The 11,043-nt window shown below is 35.3% G+C and overlaps 2 protein-coding genes across 2 annotated transcripts; one reads left to right on the top strand and one right to left on the bottom strand.

The window, feature by feature from the left end:
* Positions 1 to 1,569: 1,569 nt before the first annotated feature.
* LOC131636029 (UDP-glycosyltransferase 76E1-like) lies at positions 1,570 to 3,771 on the top strand. Its single transcript, XM_058906675.1, has 2 exons — positions 1,570 to 2,122; positions 2,822 to 3,771. Exons 1-2 carry the CDS (start codon positions 1,615 to 1,617, stop codon positions 3,694 to 3,696), a joined length of 1,383 nt encoding a protein of 460 aa, XP_058762658.1. The 5' UTR covers positions 1,570 to 1,614; the 3' UTR covers positions 3,697 to 3,771.
* A 46-nt stretch (positions 3,772 to 3,817) lies between these two features.
* LOC131636028 (17.5 kDa class I heat shock protein-like) lies at positions 3,818 to 9,586 on the bottom strand. Its single transcript, XM_058906674.1, has 2 exons — positions 9,240 to 9,586; positions 3,818 to 4,214 (listed from the first exon to the last, which is right to left on the bottom strand). The coding sequence occupies exons 1-2, from the start codon at positions 9,471 to 9,473 to the stop codon at positions 3,966 to 3,968; spliced, it is 483 nt and encodes a 160-aa protein (XP_058762657.1). The 5' UTR covers positions 9,474 to 9,586; the 3' UTR covers positions 3,818 to 3,965.
* Positions 9,587 to 11,043: the final 1,457 nt, after the last annotated feature.

Genomic DNA, 11,043 nt, shown 5'->3' with positions numbered 1-11,043 from the left:
ATGTACATCCACACTTTTCTGAGCTATCGAATTATTGGCGTAGGCTGCATCATTCGATCATTCAATCAAAAACACCTTAAAATCAACTCAACGCATGAAATCAGTTCTTTTTGTCCTTGTGCGTCAAATCAATTTTTTTCCCTTGTGCAAGTCAAAACAACTTTTTCATAAACTAAAATTACTCAACAGACCAACTTTTTTAAACGAACTACGTGCTCTAAATTCCTCATTGCACCTGGAGTTACGTAAACACGGGGTTTTGAAATTTTGGCGAGCATAATAATAAAAAAACATTTTCCCGTTTTACCCTCTTTGTAAATAATCTCTTTTTTAATAAATAAATAAATAAATAATAAACAATGCAAACACTTAACCCTTGTCTATTAGGATATTTTCGTTGAATACAACATATGTGTGGGGTGTCTAACACATTCCCCTTGCATAACTGATTCTCGAACTCATATTTAATTGTGATAACCATCTTATCCTCTTTTCTTATGGTTTTATGGTTATTTCCATTTTTTTAAGAATAAATTAAATTTAATGGTGATTCTGTGTCTATTTCAAACGTTTAGACGCTTGTATTTTTCGCGTCGCGATGCTCTTCGAAATTTTATTATTTCATATTGTCATTCGGGCTTTATTTTTGAACCATAGGGACAAAGAAAAAAAATGGAAAATTGATTTTTTTTTTTTTTTTTGAAAAGAGGGTTATTAGAGTAAAAGAGGCACTTGTAATTAAAGTAAATTAAAATATATTACTTTTATATCATACCAGTGTTTAGACGGATACTACGTACCCGTCGCTTTTTTTAATTCGCACATACAAGTAAAATAAAAAGATATTATTTATTAACGGTTTTAAAAAGTGAAAAAAATTGAAAAATTATGAATTATAATAGTGTGAGATAGAAGTTATTTTTATTTAAAATTAAGATAACCAATTTTCACTTAACCGACTTTTACTTATTATCTTTAAGTATCTTTTTGAAAATTTACACTACACCAAAACATAATTTTTCCTTTATATATATTATATATACTGTTAAAGATATTATAAATAAGTTATAAACTAGTTTTAAAAAGTTATTTTCATTAATTTAATTATTAAACTTTATAAATATAATCAAATGTTTTTCATTTTGAATTTTTTTTCGAAAAAGGAAGATTATTGTTGTAAAAAAGACACTTGTAATTCACTTTAATTAGAATGATACTATTTTATATAGTAGGTAATAAATAAGCCATAAACTATCATTAATTTAATTATTATAATATAATAAAATATTTAAAATATATGAGGTCAACAATTTTAATTTTAAATATATTTATAAATTCATAATTTAATACATACTTTTTTAATAATAAAAATTAAAATGAAAGATTTTATATAAAATATGACCAATTCATTATATTTCCGTAACTTACATAGTAAACTAAACACATATTAATAATTAAAAAAATTAAATTGATGGTTCAAACCAATAATATATAAAATATATTTATTTTAATTTTTAGCAAATAATTTATGACTTTTTTTTAGTCAATAATGTCAAAAGGGTATGATGAAAGACCATAGAAATTTATATAAAGGGGTCCCACTGCAGGTAACCAATGACCCACAAATCTCTTACCCAAAGATTAATGGAAAATCTAAATGAACCCCATTTGGTTCTAATACCACCACCATTCCATGGCCACATGACTCCTATGCTTCAACTAGCCACAGTCCTTCATTCCAAAGGCTTCTCGATCACCATAGCACACACCAATTTCAATTCCCCCAATCCTTCTAATCACCCTAATTTCAATTTTCTACCCTTCTTTGATGGTTTATCCGATACCCAAATCACTTCCAAGAATTTTATAACTATTGCTTCAACTCTAAGTACCAATTGTGTATCTCCACTTAAGGAGACATTAATTCATCATATGGCCAAATTAAAAAAGCATGATGAAAAGATTGCTTGTATCATCTATGATGGATTTTTTCATTTCATTGATTCTTTGGCCAAGGAGTTAAAGCTACCAAGTATTATCTTTCGAACCACTAGTGCTACTAATTTTCTCACTTATCATGTGTGTGCTCACCTACAAAACAAAGGGTACCTTCCCTTGCAAGGTTGTGTATTATTTTAACTTCATGTTTTTTTTTCACAAATTACATTTTCGAATTTATTGTTTAAATAAGGTTGGATATTATTTTAACTTCATGTTTTTTTATTTCACAAATAACATATTTGAAATCATTGTTTTGAAAAGTCATTTCTAACCCATCTTATCTAAATGCAACGGGGTCGGGTCTGACCTAGGCGCAAAAAAAATTATAGATAAAATTAAGAAACAAGACATTGACAATGTAAATAATCAGACATGACAAAAATATCAATTTAATTAGGTATAAGTGCAGAGAAAGTTTGATTTTTAATTATCAAATGTATATTATTTTTATTTTTAATAATTTTATTATTTATTTATTCTTTTTTTTTTTAAAATTAAAAAATAACTTAAAATATATCTTTATGTTATGGTTGAAATATATGTGGCCCCTATCACTTTATATGAAATCTATTTCTAAAGTGAGAGACCAACTCATATTTCAACCAATAAAAAAGTGAATGTTAAAAAGACAGTATTGCTAGCACTCCTTAATTCATATTACTGTTTGTTGTTTCGCAGTCCATAATAAATTCATGAGTATAGCTTAATACTTTACATTGCCTTATAACCCAAAACATAACTTCACATGAGACCTCAAAATTTATTTATTTTTAGACGAAGGAGACTGATTAACATGTAGTATGATGTATGACATTGACAGATTCTAAGTCATTGGATTTGGTACCAGAACTGGAGTTGCTGCGATTCAAAGATCTACCTATTTTCAATTTAACAAATCCACATGATTTTATACATATCATATCTAAAACACTTTCAATAACACCATTAGCTGTTATTTTCAACACTGTGGAAGGCTTAGAAGACTCGTCACTAATTCAACTCCAGCAGCAATACAATGTTAATCTCTTCCCCATAGGTCCTCTACACATGATTGCCCATAAGTCCAATAATATTAGCATTCTGCCAGAAAGTGATCACTGTATATCTTGGCTAAACACCAAACCAAGAAAATCAGTGTTATATGTAAGCTTGGGAAGCATTGCTAGTTGGGAAGAGAAAGAGCTAACTGAAATGGCTTGCGGATTAACGAATAGCGGTCAAAATTTCCTTTGGGTTATTCGACCCGAGACAGTAAAAGATGTTTCGGAATGGTTAGAATCGTTGTCAGAAGATGTTAAATTAGGTGTAGCAGAGAGAGGTTGTATTGTGAAATGGGCACCTCAACAAGAGGTTTTGGCACATGAAGCTGTTGGAGGTTTTTGGAGTCATTGTGGTTGGAACTCAACATTGGAAAGCTTGTGTGAAGGAATACCAATCATCTGTCATCCTTATTTTGGAGATCAGAGGGTAAATGCTAGATTGTTGAGCCATGTTTGGAAGGTGGGTTTGGAATGGTGTAATGTGATGAAAAGAGATGAGATTGAAAAGGTGGTTAGAAGACTTATGGTGAATCAAGAAGGGGAGCAATTGAGGAAAAGAGCAACTGAATTGAAACATGAGATTAGATTGGCTATGAACTGTTCTTCCAGTGATGCATTAAATGGGTTGGTAAAATGCATCTTATCATTAAATTAAATGTCTGATTAGTGATTTCGCACCAATTTTGAGTGTTCAAGTAGCATTTCTCTAATTGAATAAGAGTACATTTTTGAGGTTATGAATATAACTAATTAATGTTTATTAAGATCTATAGATACAATATATGCGTTCATAATAGTTAATACCATGACATATAGCATGGTAGCACATAACACTCTTATAAACCCACATAAAGAAACAGAGATACATAAACATAGTACTACTTAGTGTTAAGGAAACAAACAGAAGAAACACATAATTATTAATTAGTCGATGCCTTCAATTTCAACGACTCTAATGTTCCTGCCTGCTCCAGAACCAACGGATTGTTCAAGTTTAGGAACAGTGACAACAAGAACACCGTTAATCATATTAGCTTTAAGCTGATGAAGGTTACCATCATCAGGAATCTTGAACCTGCTCATGAAATTACCACTCTCAACACTAATCTGAAGCATTCTCTCCTCTTGGAGCTCGACCAACACGTCTTCGTTGGTGAAGCCAGGAAGCACGACCTTCTGTGAGATATTGGATCGAACTCTAGTATTGTCGAAGGGTAGCTTCTTGGTTCGACAGTTCGACAGAGTTAAGCATGAAGTCGAAGGATTGTTCACATGCTGGTGTCGAAGTGTGCATGCTGTAGTCGAAGATGGGTCTAGCATGCAGATGTCGAAGATGCTAGATTTGTTAGCATGTTAAATTAGGTTTTAGTGTTTAAACCCTAATTTGTTAAGTTAGCTTGTGTATTAAGTTGGCTTGTGTAATGGGCCTTGCTGAAAAAGCCCATTAGTTAGTATGTTAGGTTTTATTATAAATAGCATACTAGTCTCTCATCATTGCTAAGCTGCAAATCCTAATTTAGGGTGAGAGAGGTTATTTGTTATTCTTGTAAACTTGTAATCTTGTTTTAAGAGAAAGTGAAAGAATATCAGTTATAACCAATTCTTGTGTTCTTATTCTCTTCCCTAATTCCCTATTATACTTTGTTATTGGTATCGTTTTTCACAACAAATTGGTGCGGTGAGCGTGGAGAAGATGCCTTCAACAAAGTATGAGATTGAAAAGTTCGCCGGAGTGAATGATTTCGGTCTGTGGCGTTTGAAGATGAAAGCCCTACTGGTTCAGCAGGGTTGTTTGGAAGCGTTGAAGGGAGAGGCAGCCATGAATGCAGAATTGACGGCAGCGGAGAAGACAAATATGATCGAGAAAGCACACAGCGCAATTTTGTTGAGCCTTGGTGATAAGGTTCTCCGGCAGGTATCAAAGGAGACGACGGCATCAGGGTTATGGATGAAACTTGAAAGTTTGTATATGACCAAATCGCTGGTAAATCGACTCTACCTGAAGCAAGCTTTGTATTCATTCAAGATGATTGAAGACAAAGTATTGGCTGAGCAGTTGGATATGTTCAACAAGCTGATTCTTGATCTTGAAAATATTGATGTGAAGATCGATGATGAAGATCAAGCGCTGTTACTATTGTGTTCTTTGCCTCGATCACATGCTCACTTCAAAGAAACTCTCTTGTATGGAAGGGAGTCCCTGACGTTTGAAGAAGTTCAATCAGCCTTGTACTCTAAGGACTTGAATGAACGAAAGGAGCATAAACCTTCGACTGTTGGCGAAGGTTTGGCCGTTAAAGGAAAACTCTTACGAAAGGATGGTAAGTTCGACAAGAAGAAAGGCAAAAGTCAGTCGAAGACTTACAGTGGCGAAGCATCTGGCATTCGATGCTACCATTGTAAGAAGGAGGGTCACACAAGAAAGGTGTGCCCTGAACGCTTGAAATATCATGGAGGTAAGGATAATGGCAACGCTGCCATTGTTCAAGATGATTTCGAATCATCTGATGTTCTTGTGGTTTCAAGCAGTGACTCTAAGAAGGTGTGGATTATGGATTCAGGTTGCACTTGGCACATGACTCCAAACAAAGACTTGTTCGAGGAATTATGTGATCAAGATGGTGGATCAGTATTGCTGGGAAACAACAAGGCTTGCAAGATTGCAGGTGTTGGATCTGTGAGATTCAAGCTCCATGATGAGTCAATAAGGTTGTTGACTGAAGTCAGATATGTTCCTGATTTGAAGAGAAATCTGCTTTCTCTTGGTGAATTCGACAAGAAAGGATATGTTTTCCAAGGAGAGAAAAGTATCCTAAGAGTCATGAAGGGTTCGAAGGAAGTCTTGAGAGGCGTGAAGAAACAAGGCTTGTATACCCTTGAGGCTGAAGTTGTAAGTGGTTCGACAAATGTTGCATCCACGAAATCTTTGTCGAAAACAGAAATCTGGCACATGAGATTGGGCCATGTCAGTGAAAGGGGTCTGGTCGAATTAGGGAAACAAAATCTGCTTGGTGGAGACAAAATCGAAAAGCTGAAGTTTTGTGAACCCTGTGTACTTGGAAAATCTTGCAGAGTGAAGTTCAACAAAGGCAAACAAAGAACACATGGATCCCTTGATTACATCCATGCTGATCTTTGGGGGCCTGCAAGGTGTCCATCACATTCAGGAGCAAGGTATTTTCTATCCATAGTAGATGATTATTCCAGAAAATTATGGGTATTCATCCAGAAGACTAAGGATGAAACTTTTGAGAATTTCAAAAGTTGGAAGACTCTGGTTGAAAATCAGACTGGCAGAAAGGTCAAGAGGTTGAGAACCGACAATGGCCTTGAATTTTGCAATGAGGCATTCGACAGTTTTTGTGCTGTCTCTGGTATTGCAAGGCATAGAACTACTGCAGGTACTCCACAGCAAAATGGTTTGGCTGAAAGGTTTAATCGAACTATTTTGGAGAGAGTCAGATGCATGTTGACTAGTGCGGGATTAACAAAGGTGTTCTGGGCTGAGGCTGTTTCGACAGCAACATATCTGATAAACAGATGTCCTTCGACAGCGTTAGATATGAAGACACCTGAAGAAGTTTGGTCGGGACATCCACCAGATCTCGACAAACTGAGAGTATTTGGCTGCGTAGCCTATGCTCACATTAGGCAAGACAATGTCGAACCTAGAGCTCTGAAATGCATGTTCATGGGATACCCTGAAAGAGTCAAAGCTTATAGGCTATGGTGCCTAGAGCCAGGTCACAGGAGGTGTATCACCAGTCGAGATGTAGTTTTCAATGAAGCTGAAATGGCTTTTAAGAAAACTGATGATGTTGGTCGAAGTACAGAAACATCTGACGAAGAGCTGGAACAGGTAGAGATTCCTGTTGAGGTGGAGCATGTTGATGCTGAATTGCATATCCCAGATGAAGTCGAAGAAGAAGCAGAAGATGCTGAAGTTGAGGAAACTGACGATGACTACCTATTGTCGAGAGATAGGTCGAGAAGAGTCATCAAGCCACCTCAAAGACTTGGATATGCAGATCTTATAGCTTATGCCTTAATCTCTGCAAGTGAGGTTCTAGACGAAGAACCTAGAGACTATAAGGAAGTTATGAGGAGTCGAAATAAGACTGAATGGCTGAAGGCCATGGATGATGAGATGAAATCTCTTCATGATAATCATACTTGGGAACTGATCAAGAAACCTGATGGGGCAAGGTTAGTCAGCTGTAAATGGATTTTCAAAGTTAAGGAAGGAATTGAAGGAGTGACGTCGAAAAGATACAAGGCAAGGTTAGTTGCAAGGGGTTTCACTCAGAAAGAAGGTGTCGACTTCAATGATGTGTTTTCTCCTGTTGTGAAGCATAGGTCCATTCGAATGTTGCTTGCCATGGTGGCACAGTTCGATCTTGAACTGGAACAGATGGATGTGAAGACTGCGTTCTTGTATGGTGATCTAGATGAAACGATCCTGATGAGGCAACCTGAAGGGTATGTCGAAAAGGGGAAGGAAGATTATGTGTGCAAGTTAAAGAGATCTTTGTATGGGCTGAAACAATCTCCTCGACAGTGGAATAGGAGATTCGACAAGTTCATGGCACGCATAAGTTTCATTAGAAGTCAGTTCGACCACTGCGTTTACTTCAGATTTCGACCTGGTAATTCATTTGTTATTTTGTTGCTTTATGTGGATGATATTCTCATAGCAAGCAACAGTGTTGAAGATGTGATGAGGGTGAAGGCTGAACTCAATAAGGAGTTCGATATGAAGGATCTGGGAGCTGCTTCCAGGATTCTTGGAATTGACATTCGGAGAGATAGAAAGAAGTCGAAGATATGCTTATCTCAAGAGGCATATCTACGAAAGATTCTTGAAAAGTTTGGTATGTCGAATTCGAAGCCAGTTGTGACTCCAACAAACCCTCAATTCAAGCTGAGTATTGATCAGTGTCCCAGTACTGATGTCGAAAGAGCCTATATGAATAGCATCCCATATGCTAATATAGTCGGTTCTTTGATGTATGCTATGGTCTGTACTAGACCCGACATAGCATACGCAGTAAGTCTTGTAAGCAGGTACATGGCGAATCCTGGAAAGGCTCACTGGCAAGCATTGAAGTGGATTTTAAGGTACATAAATGGGTCTCTGAATAGAGTCCTAATTTATGGTGGAGCCTTGGGTGAAGATAGTAAAGCAGTAATAGAAGGATATGTCGACTCTGATTATGCAGGTTGTATGGATTCCAGAAAATCTATTTCTGGATATGTTTTCACTATGTTTGGCACTGCAATTAGTTGGAAAGCAACACTTCAGAAGGTTGTTGCTCTATCAACCACTGAAGCGGAATATATTGCTCTAACTGAAGCTGTGAAAGAAGCATTGTGGCTTGAAGGTTTTGCGAAGGAGCTGAAACTTCAAGGTCGAGGTATCACTGTTAAATGTGATAGTCAAAGTGCAATACACCTATCGAAGAATTCAGCCTATCATGAGCGAACTAAGCACATTGATGTGAGGCTGCATTTCGTCAGAGGAGTAATCGAGCGTGGAGAAATCCAAGTGCTGAAGGTTTCGACTGAAGACAATGCTGCTGATATGATCACCAAGACATTGCCGAGTTGCAAGTTTTTCCACTGTATGCAGTTGATAAAGCTGCATGAAGAAAGCTAGTTTGTTCCTTGACGTTGTAGAGTTAGGTCCAAGGTGGAGATTTGTGAGATATTGGATCGAACTCTAGTATTGTCGAAGGGTAGCTTCTTGGTTCGACAGTTCGACAGAGTTAAGCATGAAGTCGAAGGATTGTTCACATGCTGGTGTCGAAGTGTGCATGCTGTAGTCGAAGATGGGTCTAGCATGCAGATGTCGAAGATGCTAGATTTGTTAGCATGTTAAATTAGGTTTTAGTGTTTAAACCCTAATTTGTTAAGTTAGCTTGTGTATTAAGTTGGCTTGTGTAATGGGCCTTGCTGAAAAAGCCCATTAGTTAGTATGTTAGGTTTTATTATAAATAGCATACTAGTCTCTCATCATTGCTAAGCTGCAAATCCTAATTTAGGGTGAGAGAGGTTATTTGTTATTCTTGTAAACTTGTAATCTTGTTTTAAGAGAAAGTGAAAGAATATCAGTTATAACCAATTCTTGTGTTCCTCTTCTTCCTTGGCCTTTATTCTTCCTTGTTTTATACTTTGTTCTTGGCATTGAATTCACAACACCTTCCATATGTGAGCTCTGGGTGTTTCTTTCCAATCCAGACGGGTGTTTACGGATGATCCGAACCCGAAGTCAGGGGAGAAATTGGAAAAGGGAGAAGAGAGTGGGAAGTGAAAATCCATGAAAGGGTCCCACTGTAAAATGGAATTTGGATCCCATAAGTTCAGAGACGAGTTAGAGTTGGAGTTGGAGTTGGAAGCGTTTCCCTGACCTTCGTTGATGGGTACTATCGACATCCTTCCGAATTGTTTCTGTAACAACTTAGTATGTACTATTGTTGGACGCTAAGTCTGGAAGGTGTTTATGAATGAATGGATTCCTTTGCTTTGAATGTTCTAGAAACTCATAGAGACTTTACATTTCTACTTTTCCTGTTTTTAATAGAATTATGGCTAAATTACAGTTTTGGTCCTCCTGTTTTAGGTTCTTCACGATTTTGGTCTCCTATTTTCTTTTTAAACAGTTTTGGTCCCCCATTCTAATTTTGTCAATGAACAGTACATGTCCGTACATGAACAGTACATGTCCGTACATTAACAGTGCATGAACACTTGCATCAAAATTGGGATGAAAAGAAAATAGGGGGACCAAAATCGTGAAAAACCCAAAACAGAGGGACCAAAAGTGTAATTTAGCTTAGAATTATTTATGGGACGGTGCAGGGCCGGTTCTTTGAATTTTGGTGCCTGGGACGAATCAAAAGAGTGGTGCTCCTAATTTTTTTTAATAATAAATACATAAGGATAAAAGAAATAATTAGATAAAAAATACATTTTTATTTGACATTGTCCAAAAAAATAGAAATATAGATCTTTGAATCAATGTTTATACTACATCAAAACATAAACCACTATAAAGAGACTTACTCTTCTTCTTGATCCGGTCTTTTTTCCTATAAAAAAATTGACCAAACCTTAAAAATTAATTAAATATTACTCTCTTACAATTTTTTGTTGCAAAATCGTTAATAATTTGTTCATAATCAAGGTTCTTTAAAAAATTATTTTCAATTGAAATTAACGCAAGGCTATTTAATCTATATTGTGATATAGTAGATCTCAAATAAGATTTTAATAATTTTAATTTAGAAAAATTTCTTTCAGCAGATGCAACACTGACAAGAGTAGTCGGTATTCCTCTATAATATATGCATGTATTAGGAAAGCAATTAAAAGTCTTTAAAGAACTTAATATTGTATAACTTAATTTTGATTCAACTGTTAACACTTCTTTAATAAGTTTCGATTCTTCAAACAAAATTAATGATCTTAGCCTTTCAATACTAAACAAAAATCCAAAAAAATATTTGCATATGTGCTATACTGCTTAAATCTTCTATCAAGTGAGTCTATTGTTTGATCTACAACATATAAGAAATCATGATTTCGAAAAGACTCAGCTGACTCAAGATTCAGCTATCAAATAATCATAGCTACTAAAAATTCAAAGTTTCCAATTTTATGAGTTGATAAAGATTCGACTTCACTCTTAATTTTGAGATCATTATCTTGTTCAACTAGTTGAAGTAGTACTTCACTCTTAATTTTGGGATCAATAATATAAAATATTTTCTATATCATTATTTTAATTCTAGTGCCTCAATTAAACGTTGTAGTTGCTAAAATTATGGATAAATTAATTGATAATATTTTAGAGAAATTAATTGATTTTATTCTTCTTTATACTTTATTTATGAGAAATTACATTCTTTTATGGCTTAAATACACTTTTGCTCTCTGTAAGTTAGCGAGTTTTTGATTTTCGTCTCTGTAAGTTTTTTGTTTGTTTGAGTCCCTATATCTTACT

The sequence above is a fragment of the Vicia villosa genome, unplaced genomic scaffold, assembly GCF_029867415.1.
Source record: "Vicia villosa cultivar HV-30 ecotype Madison, WI unplaced genomic scaffold, Vvil1.0 ctg.001617F_1_1, whole genome shotgun sequence".
Taxonomy (NCBI): Eukaryota; Viridiplantae; Streptophyta; class Magnoliopsida; order Fabales; family Fabaceae; genus Vicia; species Vicia villosa.
The sequence above is the reverse complement of the archived record's forward strand: the minus strand, read 5'-3'. Positions and strand labels throughout refer to the sequence as shown.